This window comes from Scardinius erythrophthalmus (genome assembly GCF_964197995.2).
Source record: "Scardinius erythrophthalmus genome assembly, chromosome: 20".
Taxonomy (NCBI): domain Eukaryota; kingdom Metazoa; phylum Chordata; class Actinopteri; order Cypriniformes; family Leuciscidae; genus Scardinius; species Scardinius erythrophthalmus.
This window is the reverse complement of record NC_138240.1, coordinates 1,546,844-1,560,982: the sequence shown is the minus strand read 5'-3', so window position 1 is coordinate 1,560,982 and position 14,139 is coordinate 1,546,844. Positions and strand designations below refer to the sequence as shown.

The 14,139-nt window shown below is 38.2% G+C and overlaps 1 protein-coding gene across 2 annotated transcripts in view; it reads right to left on the bottom strand.

The window, feature by feature from the left end:
• Window positions 1-845: 845 nt before the first annotated feature.
• The window catches only part of efna5b (ephrin-A5b), a 123,677-nt gene continuing 110,383 nt past the window's right edge, over window positions 846-14,139 (bottom strand). The window contains exons 3-5 of one of the 2 annotated variants that reach the window (XM_081349509.1): window positions 6,422-6,487; window positions 6,128-6,205; window positions 846-2,451 (exon numbers count right to left, since the gene is read on the bottom strand). In XM_081349509.1, the coding sequence (XP_081205635.1) occupies window positions 2,327-2,451; window positions 6,128-6,205; window positions 6,422-6,487 (269 nt within the window). In that variant the 3' untranslated portion in view covers window positions 846-2,326. The remainder of the gene's footprint in view (window positions 2,452-6,127; window positions 6,206-6,421; window positions 6,488-14,139) is intronic. The other variant, XM_081349510.1, reaches the window with a different exon arrangement.

The window sequence follows — 14,139 nt, the reverse complement described above, 5'->3', positions numbered from 1 at the left end:
AGAAATTGAAGCCTGACTGTTAAAATTGCATTGGGTTTGTATAAGGTTTTAGTTGTTTAAGATAAGATGAAACTGGAGAACTGTTTCACTTCCTGTAAAATGTAACATCCTTGATTCTCCAATAAAAAAAAAAAACACAAAAAATTGCATGTTTTACTTTCGGAATTCTCGATTAACTACATTGAACTAACAATGAGCAATTAATGTGAATTGATTTTTAAGTCGCTTTGGATAAAAGCGTCTGCTAATGAAACGCTTTACAATAAGGTTTGACTTGGTGACATTAGTTAGTTAACATGAACTAACAATAAACAGTTCATGTTAGTTTCAACATTTACTTACACATTATTAAAATCAACAGTTGTATCTGTGAAGATTATTTAATGGTTCTTAATCATCTATTAGTGATGAATCAATCATGAATCTTCACCATTTAAGCTGAAGTGTGTGATTGCAAAAACAATGTCGGGCAGAGCAGGTGAAGGTTTTAAAAGTGTGGATTTTAAGGGGATTTTATTCATAAATAATGAAGATTAGGTCAGAGGTATGAAAGGTTTGTCAAGCGAAAACAATAGTCACATGAATGGGGGTGTTTGACACACCAGCCATAGACAATAGAGTGCAATCAGGTGTTTAAAGGGCAATAGAATTTTATGAGCCTTCTCTAAAAACTCACACGGTCTTATAAAATGTTTCATAAAAATCATAGTTTTAGAGATAACATCCTCAGATTTGAAATGAAGCATGACCACACTTGTGGCTTCAGCTTCATTGTGTTTCTGCGTTGCTACACTACAGCCACATCATTTTTTTTTTCATTTAAAATATATATTGTTAATATTTTTAAGCTTATTGAGCTTATATTATATCTCCATATTAATAACGGTCTGAGTCTTGAACTGTAAACTCTCAAGTGTTGGCTTTCTAAATATATGTTGGTTATGTGTCAATTCAGAAGGACTTATGAACAGCAACCTTTTTATTTTTGGGCATGTCAAAATAGGGGTGTGGAAAAAGGGTTAATATGTAATATGAACATTTTTATTATATTTAATTGAAATGTAATTATAGTCACAATGCAAAAACTCTTAATGGTTAAAATGGTTTTCATTTTGTTCAGGCAAAATGTAATTTCTTATTTTTGTCTTTTGATTCTGGGATGAAATATGAGTCGCTAGACAGTTTTGGTGAGATTCGCCCATCGGTTCCTCCATCGTATGTAAGGCTGTCGGAGGAGAATGCCCATGTTATAATGTCTTGCGTATGTCGCATCAGCATATTAAACGAGTCAGATTTGCACCGATTAACAGCTACAGAACAAACAAATGCATTAATGAAAAAAGAAACGTAATTTCCCCCCATCGAAATGCTGAATTTGAAGCACTTCCAGGAGATATTAGTATTGTGTACAGTATAAGGCCTATTCAAATAAACGTTTACTTTTCCCACCCTTATGAAAGGGGAAAACGTGGAGTGGAGCCCCCTTCCACATTTGGTTCCTAATAGAGTCGGACACACAGTTATGACAAGAAAAGAATTTCCATGATCCGTCAATGTTGATATCTCATATCAATTGATAAAAGGTCATAGGAAAAATATAGATATTTATGTTGCAGTTAAGTTTATCTTACAAAATACAAAATCATTGTTTTTAGTGGTGTGGTCTACTAAGACAAGTCCCTCAAATTGCTGTATAGAATCAATTCCAAATTCACACAAATCCGATTATTTAGACTAACAAACTCATCTAGCATCTTCCTTCTACTGGGAAAGATCCATGCGGCGAGATGCGTAACAGACCGCTTCTTCCAATGAATTCTGCAATTTGTTAAGAGAAGGCAGACGAAGGACGAAAGGCAAGAAGTCTTTGTATATTTATCGCTAACAGCAGAGCCGGTGAACTCGGTTAAGGTTTGATGTTTATGTCTGTTTTATGTGACACCCACCTATGAACCTTCAACTCCAACAATTCTCACAGGGTGTTCGGCGTTTCTTAACACTTGCTCTAATTACCGACAAAAGGAGCGGCTCGCTCCCAATGGACACGAATAAAACGCTCAGACTCCGCCCCCTTCCTCCCAGCCAGCCAATCCCCCGTGAGCGGCCGTCAAAGTCGATTGGTCGGTTGGTTAAACAGGTGATCTGCATTTCTTCTTTGCGCGGCTAATCGACTTTTCCTAATAAAAGACAGCGAAAGACCACTTAAATATTTGGAAAACAAAAGAAAAGCAGAGCTGAAGTGTTCCTGGTGGATCTCAAAGTTGGTCGGTCCCTCGGTCCCGCTGTGTTGTGTTTCTGGAGGGCTGATTCGGGGTCAGGTGAGGGGCTATAAGGTGAGGAACACAGAGATGCACAGCACCAGGAGGGCCAGTAGGGGGCGTGATGTTTGGTGGCGCAGGCCTGAAGTCGACACGTCGCTCCGGGACGGTTCGGCCTCGTGGCTGGTGTCGTCTAGAAACGAGGAGATGGAGAACATTTGATCAACTCAGATACTGCATGTTAGGGTTTTTATATTTAAGGCAAAGATTTTGCTTTTTCATGCACTGGTCAATTTGATTTTCATAACATGTGTCAGACTGGTGGAAAGAAACCATGCAAAATACAGGATTAAGTGTTCATTTTATTGCACTTTATCTCTTTGTGTCTGTAGGTTTCAAATACAGCGCATATCTTTAAAAGCCATTTTCTCAAAATGAGTTTTTATCTCTTGCATGCACCCAAACTTACAGTTTTATTCCTATCTATATTCTGAAGGTTTTTACAGAGTAAAACAGTGTTTGTGCATATGTCATTCACCTGATTTTTTCATTCCTATAAAACATGGTGATCAAAAGATAAATCAAAAATCAATCAATAAATCAATCAATAAAACTTGAACTCTAATAGGTCAACAAAATCAAACAAGAAATCTGAACCTGACTTTAACCAATGTTCAGATTTATGTTCTGGAAATCTATGCAAATTACTGCATATTTAATTAGAAAATGCATACTTTGCACATTTTAATATAACATTTCAGAAAACTTGTAATACAAAAATAATTGCATTTTTTTTATGTAAACAATCAACTGGGGAAGTGTAGTAATTGTTATATTTATATGATTTTCTTTACCCTTATTAACATGTGGTGTCTTGCCTTAACTTACACCAAAACCATAAAAAAACATTTCCTTCATTAAAATAAAATATTTACATTAAAATATAAACGCAACGGGCACTGGACGTCAATGTAACATCAGAAAGATGTTAGACAGATGTCAAATTTTGATTGAAAATGGGAATAGTCGTTGAATTTTGGTTACTTAATGCCACAACTTAAAACCAACACAATTTCAAAGTGGAATGGTGTCATAAATTGAACATTGTGTGGATATTAGCATTATGACATTTAACAGACATTGAGTTTTGTTTACCTTACTCATGATTAAATGTTAGTGTTTGACATCAGAATGATGTTGGCGTTTGGAAGACATTGAATTTTGGTTAATTAATACCAATCAACGCCAGCTGTTAGTATTCTACATTAAAATTAATGTCTGTGTTAGATATTGTCTTGACAGTGAATTTTGGTCCCCTGTTGTGAGATCCTATTTTCAACCAAATAATAACATCTTGCAACATGGGCGGCCTTCTGGGGGAAAATAAACTAAACTTATTGAATTCAAGATAATTGCCAAACAGAAAAAAAAAAGAAAAAAAAAAAATTGACAAAAAGGGACAACAAAAATACTAAAACTTTAAAATTAAATTAAAAAAACATACAATATAAAAATTAATTTAGAAATATTGACAAAAACTATAATAATATCTCAATGATGGTGCCATGCAGTCTGAACTGTAAGCAGCAAATAACCCAGAATATCCTTGTTGGAAGCCTCAATAATAATGGAGGCAGAGCTCAGTGCATTTCTCCATGTTTATTGGTGTAGACACACAGACTGCGGTTATCACTGGTGAGTGTGATATGGCTTTGGAAAGCACATGGTCTCAGTGGAGTCTGAGGACGTCAGTGTGGGAACAGACAGGTGTGACGCTAAAAGAGACAGATAAATATGCTTGAGAGGACAGAGTAGTTTGCTGGCTCATTCAGGCGGGCAGACAGACACCTTCAGCCTCAGTGGGAATCTGGACTAATAAATCAATGCCTCCAGCATGATACTGTGTGTGTGTGTGTGTGTGTGTGTGTGTGTGTGTGTGTGTGTGTGTGTGCAAGGTGAAACTGCACGATAAAACAATACTGTGTTAATCTACACTGACATTATCAGCAGTGTTGATTGATATAAGCATGCATTTAAAAAGTTTTTCGCCCACTGATTGCCTGATTGGTGAGTGATTGAATATGCACTTTGTTCAAAGTCTACAGACATTTCCATTAAAATTGTCAAGCATTTTCTGTGTTTTATTTGCCCCCAAATTCTGTTTAATTTTTCCATATTCCATTTTAATAGTTAATAATCGAAAATGACGTCTAATCAATTGAATTAAAACGTAATAATTTAATAATACTTAAATAAAACTTCAACAATTTGAATAATTTATTGAAATTGTAACGATAATAGTGAGCTATGGACTATTTCATTTTTAAGACACTCTGTGTTGTGTTTTAATAATTCTGTGTTTTATGATTTAATAAAAAAATCAATTAAAAAGGTGGTAGTTTTTAATCAATCTTTGAGTAATTGATTAAACAATTTCATCAATCTTTTAAAATGTAATCAAATGAAATTTAAACAATTCCTTTCATTTTTGGTGAACAAAGTGCAGCACAACCGAGGTTAAAAGTGAAAATGTGGACATAACCAAGTTAAACTGAACTTTTATTTTGAAACGTTGTAGTGAAGATTGAAGCTTGTTTCTTCCACAGAATAAAAAATTAAAAGGGTAATTTATCTCAGTTCATCTAGGGTAAGTTTTATCTCACAATTCTGACTTATCTGACTTAAATAAACAAGACTTTTTTTCTCGCAATAGTTTATATCTCGCCATTCTGACTTCATAACACGCAACTGGGAGAAATAAAGTCAGAATTGCGAGATGTAAACTTGCAATTGTGAGCTAAAAAGTCGAAATTGTCTTTTTAAATACTTTAAAGTATACCTTTTTGTGTGTATCTAACGATAGTTTTCTCAAATGAAATGGTGAAAGTGCTTCAGTAAAGCATTCACTTAAACATTTATACAAGACATATTAATTATAGAGTAGACTACTAGACTTATAGTCGTTTTACACATTCATATTAAAGACACTAGTCCATATTGTGATTTGATTAAGTTTACAGCCCTTATTTAGATTTTTTTAATCCAAATTTTGCCAAATTTGGAATTTCATTTTTATGACTGGATTTTGGCACAGATGTGGATGTATTCACAATTAAACAGCTCGTAAAACAAAGCAAGCTGGTTCGTTTCGGCTGTTAAGACTTCATGCCGATAGTCAACACTATGTGCTTTTTCTCTTCGTCTATTTCATCACATCTTGAATTTGAATGCAGCTCCAATGTTTGATCATGTCACCATGAAAGTCATGGCTACCGTGACAGTAATGGCAATAAATATTACGAGGCGATAGTCGAGCATATGCTAGTAAGTGCCATGTGTTCGGATGTAATGGGTTTTATCAAGCAGAAGCCAAAGCAAGCTTGGCGTCGTTCCATGTGACTCCTTAGAGAGCCAAACACTAATTTGGCACAAAAACATTGTGGATATCTGAGTTTTGCATCTTGATTCTCACCACAGCCAACATGCATGCATATACTGATGCATAGTGTAAATATAATTCATGCATTTCAGCTGGAAGGCATGATAGACACTGACTGACTGAAGCTTTTGTCTCACTGAAAGGTCACATGGCTAATTTCTGGTCACTTAATTGCACGTTCACATGGTGGAGATGTTGACAGACGGCTATTACAAGAGAATGCATTATTAATACGATGTGTACCTCATGCATAAATAAATAAAGCAGTCTTTGTGGTTTGAAGTGTCAGAGAAGCCGCAGGCGCAACTCAAATCCTGAACGTAAAGGTACATTAAAGCAACAACACACACACATGCACAGAGTGATTAGAGGAATTAAAGGACAGAGACACAGACTGAACAAAGCCAAGGTGATTTCAAGCCATACTGACCTCTTGGTTCTAATGCATTGTCTACTTTGTCATCGACAAAAACGCGGTCATGAACGCCTATGGTTTTCTCGCAGCCATCTACAAAAACAGAAGAAATGAAAAAGATACCGTAAGCCAGTCATGTTAGTGATAAATCAGCAGCCCAACCCACCTGCCAATCAAAGGAAAGCCCGTGACATCATCACACAGAAGCAGTCACCCGCCATTAAAGTGTGAGGCATTGAAAGAAGCTCTGACAGAATCAAACGTATGAGTGTGTGTGCGTGTGTGTGTTTTAGAATCAATGACACTTACTTGGTGGTCTCACAAACACTTTCAGCTTGAGACACGACCTTCTCCCGGTTTCTGTGATCATGGATGCTGTAAAACACAAAGAACAGATAAGCAGAGGTGAGTACACACACTCAAACACACACAATCACCTGACAAGAGGAAGATATCTTCTTAGTCTGGCGCTACACACACACACACACACACACACTCTGAGCTGAGGCTTGCGGGTGTATTTTGTGGTCTGAAATAGGAAATTGGCCCGTTCCTGAGGAATCTAAAGGGTGTGTACACACACACACACACACACGGCGCCTGCGGGGTGAAGAAAGCAACGTCACGCTGTCATTTGTGGTTTTATGTCACTCGCAGTCAGTCTGATGGTTTATCAGCCGGTTCGGCACTCGAGAGGTTTGAGCACAAATACACCAGACTGTTTTCAAAAGAGGAAAATCACAGCTGAAATTATAGAGTGACTTCATCTCGAGATTATTTTTAGCCAAACATGTGTTTCTTGAATGCTGTACTTAAAGGTCAAGTAGAGAAAGGAAAAATCACAAATCAGATCCTACTCACTTTCTCAACTGTTTCTCCAAGACCGAAACTGAGTTAAATGGAGATCAGACTGAAGGATCTTACGGAGCCGATAAAGGGACACGGGGATGGAGAAAAATATGGGATGGGAGGAAACCTTATATTTCAACGCTTTTTGCCGTTTGCTTTCTAAACTTTTGCATTCCCCTGAGAAATGTTGCGCTTGTTTGCCAAAACCTTTTGAGTTCACACAAAAAACTTTTGCGTTTGCTTGATTGCTAACGATTTGTGTTTTTTGAGAATCTTCGCTGTCAAATCTTTGCACTTGCTCGGAAAACTTTTGTTTTCGCTCAGAAAAGTATTGTTCCCCGAAGAAACGTTGCGTTTGCTCACAATTTTTTTGCGTTCTCTTGCAACACTGTTGCATTCCCCCGAGAAACTTTGCATTCTTTTGCAAAATGTTTGCGTTCGCTCACAAAACTCCCGCGTTCGCTTGTAAAACATTTGCGTTGGCTCACAAAACTTCTGCGTTCGCTTGTAAAACATTTGCGTTGGCTCACAAAACTTCTGCGTTCGCTTGTAAAACGTTTGCGTTCACTCATAAAACTTCTGCGTTCGCTTGTAAAACGTTTGTGTTCGCTCTCAAAACTTCTGCGTTCGCTTGTAAAACGTTTGCGTTCGCTCATAAAAACTTCTGCGTTCGCTTGTAAAACGTTTGCGTTCGCTCACAAAACTTCTGCGTTCGCTTGTAAAACGTTTGCGTTCGCTCACAAAACTTCTGCGTTCGCTTGTAAAACATTTGCGTTACTCACAAAACTTCTGCGTTCGCTTGTAAAACGTTTGTGTTCGCTCTCAAAACTTCTGCGTTCGCTTGTAAAACGTTTGCGTTACTCACAAAACTTCTGCGTTCGCTTGTAAAACGTTTGTGTTCGCTCTCAAAACTTCTGCGTTCGCTTGTAAAACATTTGCGTTACTCACAAAACTTCTGCGTTCGCTTGTAAAACGTTTGTGTTCGCTCACAAAACTTCTGCGTTCGCTTGTAAAACGTTTGCGTTACTCACAAAACTTCTGCGTTCGCTTGTAAAACGTTTGTGTTCGCTCTCAAAACTTCTGCGTTCGCTTGTAAAACGTTTGTGTTCGCTCTCAAAACTTCTGCGTTCGCTTGTAAAACATTTCCGTTCGCTCACAAAACTCCTGCGTTCGCTTGTAAAACATTTGCGTTCGCTCACAAAACTTCTGCGTTCCCTCGTAAAACTTCTGCGTTCGCTTGTAAAACTTTTGTGTTCGCTCTCAAAACTTCTGCGTTCGTTTGTAAAACATTTCCGTTCGCTCACAAAACTCCCGCGTTCGCTTGTAAAACGTTTGCGTTCGCTCACAAAACTTTTGTTCGCTTGTAAAACGTTTGTGTTCAATCACAAAACTTCTGCGTTCACTTGTAAAACGTTTGCGTTCACTCACAAAACTTCTGCGTTCGCTTGTAAAACGTTTGCGTACACTCACAAAACTTCTGCGTTCGCTTGTAAAACGTTTGCGTTCACTCACAAAACTTCTGCGTTCGCTTGTAAAACGTTTGCGTTCACTCACAAAACTTGTGTTCGATTGTAAAACGTTTGTGTTCGCTCACAAAACTTCTGCGTTCGCTTGTAAAACGTTTGCGTTCACTCACAAAACTTCTGCGTTCACTTGTAAAACGTTTGCGTTCACTCACAAAACTTGTGTTCGATTGTAAAACGTTTGTGTTCGCTCACAAAACTTCTGCGTTCGCTTGTAAAACGTTTGCGTTCACTCACAAAACTTGTGTTCGATTGTAAAACGTTTGCGTTCGCTCACAAAACTTCTGCGTTCGCTTGTAAAACGTTTGCGTTCACTCACAAAACTTCTGCGTTCACTTGTAAAACGTTTGTGTTCGCTCACAAAACTTCTGCGTTCGCTTGTAAAACGTTTGAGTTCGCTCTCAAATCTCCCGCGTTCGCTTGTAAAACGTTTGCGTTCACTCATAAAACTTCTGCAGTCGCTTGTAAAACTTCTGCGTTCGCTTGTAAAACTTGTGCATTTGCTCGTAAAACGTTTGCGTTCGCTCTTAAAACGTTTGTGTTCGCTCACAAAACGTCTGCGTTCGCTTGTAAAACTTCTGCGTTCGCTTGTAAAACTTCCGCGTTCGCTTGTAAAACTTCCGCGTTCGCTTGTAAAACTTCTGCGTTCGCTTGTAAAACTTCTGCGTTCACTTGTAAAACTTCTGCGTTCGCTTGTAAAACGTTTGCGTTCGCTCACAAAACTTGTGTTCGATTGTAAAACGTTTGTGTTCGATTGTAAAACGTTTGTGTTCGCTCACAAAACTTCTGCGTTCGCTTGTAAAACGTTTGCGTTCACTCACAAAACTTGTGTTCGATTGTAAAACGTTTGTGTTCGCTCACAAAACTTGTGTTCGATTGTAAAACGTTTGTGTTCGCTCACAAAACTTCTGCGTTCACTTGTAAAACGTTTGCGTTCACTCACAAAACTTCTGCGTTCACTTGTAAAACGTTTGTGTTCGCTCACAAAACTTCTGCGTTCGCTTGTAAAACGTTTGAGTTCGCTCTCAAATCTCCCGCGTTCGCTTGTAAAACGTTTGCGTTCACTCATAAAACTTCTGCAGTCGCTTGTAAAACTTCTGCGTTCGCTTGTAAAACTTGTGCATTTGCTCGTAAAACGTTTGCGTTCGCTCTTAAAACGTTTGTGTTCGCTCACAAAACGTCTGCGTTCGCTTGTAAAACTTCTGCGTTCGCTTGTAAAACTTCCGCGTTCGCTTGTAAAACTTCTGCGTTCGCTTGTAAAACTTCTGCGTTCGCTTGTAAAACTTCTGCGTTCACTTGTAAAACTTCTGCGTTCGCTTGTAAAACGTTTGCGTTCGCTTGTAAAACGTTTGCGTTCGCTTGTAAAACGTTTGCGTTCACTCATAAAACTTCTGCGTTCGCTTGTAAAACGTTTGCGTTCGCTCTCAAAACTCAAGGGCTCTGTCTGTAGTATCCAAATGTTTCTCCTGAGAAAAATATTCTGAGATCTCAACAATTTCTCAAATTGTGCTTAAATCAGCCGAGATGCTAAAGATCTCAATATGAACTCAAACATCTCAAATTCTCCAAAGACCAAGATATCTGAGCTATGCAACGGTCAATATTTGACTCATTAATGACTATTTTTATTTCTGCATAATAATATTTCAGGAGAAAGGCAACAAATCAGACAGCTGAAAATCAATGAAATATAATTTTTCCTCCCATCTCATATTTTTCCCAGCTCATAACTGAGCTGAGCCTTGACAGGGAAAACTCTTAATGTTATTCTGTGAGCTTTATTAAGATGGACAGCACAGAGCAAGTTCAACGTTTGGACTAATTAAGGCTAATTACTCTCAAAATGGGATTTGATTCTGTGATCTTTGGTGTAAATGTGGTGTGGCGCTCGTGTGGCCTTCATAATGTGCTGCATTTCTGAGTGAAACAGGAAAAGGAAGAGCAGGACTTGATTTTATATTTTATATAAAGGCTGTAATGAAAGTAAATTGTATCAAAATTGCTTCAGTACTGATGTTCACTTAACCTAACCTAACCTAACCTAACCTAACCTTAACCCTAGCCTAACCCTAAACCTAATCCCAACTCTAAGCCTAACCCTCAAGACAAACTCTTAAAATGTGAGCATTATTTCTCAAGATTTAATTGCAAAATATTACACTGACAACTGACTCAGAATCTTTCATTGAGCATATATCAATTATTAAACTGTCATGCACTGATAAAACTGTGTGTGTGTGTGTGTGTGTGTGTTTAATGCACATTTCTGAAATGCATTACACTCTATTCTGATCTGTATTCTGTGGCGTTTGAGTTCATTAATGGAATAAAACGAACACCTGAAGCATGTCATGAATCCAAACGACAGAGCTTCACACGGGAAGAGCCAAATAAACCCGTTAACAGACAAACAGAGAAATAAAAGACTGTCAGTGTGTTCCTCTGTGCTCACTAAAACTGGATTGCAATAACTGGACGTGTCTTGAGCATCAAATCATCATATTAGAGTGATTTCTGAAGGATCATGTGACACTGAAGACTGGAGTAATGATGCTGAAAATTCAGCTTTGATCACAGGATATAAATTACACTTTACTATATATTCACATAGAAAACAGATGATTTACATTGCAATAATATTTCACAATTTTTCCCATGTTTTTGATCAAATAAATGCAGCTTTGCTGAGCAGAAGAGACTTATTTCAGAAATGTTAGACACAGAAACAGGTTTTCCTCTGTATTGTGCAGCGATACACTCGTGTGCTGTAATGAAATGAACACATTTCCAGGATCTCCGCCTGCATGCGGCTTAATAATCAAACACATTTTCCGATTGTAAATCTGGCAAGCGAACGCTCCTGTCAGAGTCGGCCCGCCCTTTGGGCAAGTATGCTAATCAGCATTTATTTCATTTGACAAAGACAACATACGAACGCAGAGCTATTAAATATGCAGCGCTCTCATTCTCCACTGTAGCCGGCAGCGTATCTTTCTCAATTTGTCCTCATCCATAAAGACTCTTCGACTAAGAGCATCAGCAGAGATGAAGAGCGTTCCTCACAGCCCTGCTTTAGTGCTTCGGTCTCAGCATGTACATGCTAATGAAAGTGTGTGTGTGTGTGTGTCTCTCTGTGTGTGTGTGTGTGTGTGTGTGTGTGTGTGTGTGTGTGTGTGTGTGTGTGTGTGTGTGTGTGTGTGTGTGTGTGTGTGTGTGTGTCTGCGTGTGTGTGTGTGTGTGTGTGTGTGTGTGTCTGCGTGTGTGTGTGTGTGTGTGTGTGTGTGTGTGTGTGTGTGTGTGTGTGTGTCTGCGTGTGTGTGTGTGTGTGTGTGTGTGTGTGTGTGTGTGTGTGTGTCTGCGTGTGTGTGTGTGTGTGTGTGTGTGTGTGTGTGTGTGTGTGTGTCTGCGTGTGTGTGTGTGTGTGTGTGTGTGTGTGTGTGTGTGTCTGCGTGTGTGTGTGTGTGTGTCTGCGTGTGTTTGTGTGTGTGTGTGTGTGTGTGTGTGTGTGTTTGTGTGTCTGCGTGTGTGTGTGTGTGTGTGTGTGTGTGTGTGTGTGTGTGTGTGTGTGTGTGTTTGTGTGTCTGCGTGTGTTTGTGTGTGTGTGTGTGTGTGTGTGTGTGTGTGTGTGTGTGTGTGTGTGAGAGAGAGAAATATATTTAAGTGTTTCAACTTCACATTTATATATATATACTTAAGTTAGTCAATTATGACACAACCTCATACATTTTATGTAGTTTGTTTTTATAGACTAAAGTTAAATGGAAATACAAATATATTATTATGTTTTAATTTGTTGTTAAAAAGACCATTACAGAGACAGATGTACATTAAAAGGAAGAACCTGAAACATCTAGCAACCAGAATACACTGTAAAAAAGCTTTTCTTACTGAGTAGTTTTGTCTTACAAATATATATAAAAAAAAAAATTAGATCAAGATGCATTTTCTATATCAGAAAAATATAAGATATTTAGTCTTGTTTCCTGAAAAAAAAAAAACTTAATTAAGTGCATCTTGCTTAAAACTAGTAAAATTATCTGCCAATGGGCTGAGCAAAATAATCTTAATGTAAATAGAAAATTTAGACAATTTAGATTTTTTTTTTCTAGGAAACAAGACTAAATATCTTGTAATTTTTCTGACATAGAAAATGCATCTTGATTTAAGAATGTTTTTTATATTTTGACTGTAAACAAGACCAAAATACCAAGTAAGAATAGCATTTTTTGCAGTATATCACTGAGACTTGAGGGTGCAGGACACTTTTCACCTAACAATCAAGCACAAAAAACACCCTAGCAACACCCTGGCAACCACCCAGACCACCCTAACTGGATAGCAACACTCATGGCAACCACAAATAATACCCTAGCCATCACATAGGAACACCCTGGCAACCACACAGAATACCCTAGCATCTGCATAGCCACACACGAGACACTGCAACACCCTGGCAACTAGCCAGAAAACCATAGCAACCACACAGAACACCCCAGCAGCTGCATAGCAACACCCTGTCAACCACACAGTATACCCTACCAACCACCTGTTAGTAACATCCTGGCGACCACAAAAACACTGTAGGAACCACATAGCAACACCCTGGCAACCATACAGAACACTCTATTAACCACATAGCAACATCCTGGCAACCAACCAGAACACCCTAGCAACCACACAAAAAACCCAGCAACCACAAAGAACATCCTTGCAACCACAACTACAGCAACCACAAAGAACAACCGCACAGAACATCCTTGCAACCACCAGAATCAAACAGCAACACCCTGGCAACTGCACAGCAAAACCCTGACAACCACAGAGAATCCCTAGTGTATAGCAGTGAGTTTTGCACCTACAATAATCAGAACATAAAAATCTAGTCATTGAGACTCTCAATCACACACACACACACACACACACACACACACACATACACACGCGCGCGCGCGCGCACACACACACGTGCGCACACACACACACACACACACACACACACACACACGTTTACTTAGCTATCTAAATGGGGACATTCTGTCCACTGACACTAACCCGACCCATCACAGAAAACTCTCTGCATTTTTACATTTTCAAAAAACCTTTAATTACTTTATTTTTTATATCAGATTTACAAATGAGGATGTCCATAAAGGGAGATTTTTGGAGGTTTTGTCAGGTTTGGTCATTTCTGGGTACAAATTTGTCTCCAAAATATAGTTAAGTATAGGTACACACACACTCATACATACACACACACACACACACACACACACACACACACACACACACACACACACACACACACACACACACACACACACACACACACACACACACATTTGCTTTTAATTTCAACAAGACATCAGAGACTCTCATCATTACAACAATAAAACGCATGAATTTCACAATTTTAGGAGCCTCCAAGAACATCTTCTCCAATATAATGAAATATTATCAATATATATATATATATATATATATATATATATATATATATATATATATATATATATATATATATATATATATGTTGTTGTTGTTGTTGTTTTTTCATTCAGAATACACAGATGTGTTTGAATAGCCATCAATGGAGAAAGATGGTCAAGAAAGAGTGATTATAATAGGACCTCAGACTGCTGGTACACTGAATTAAAC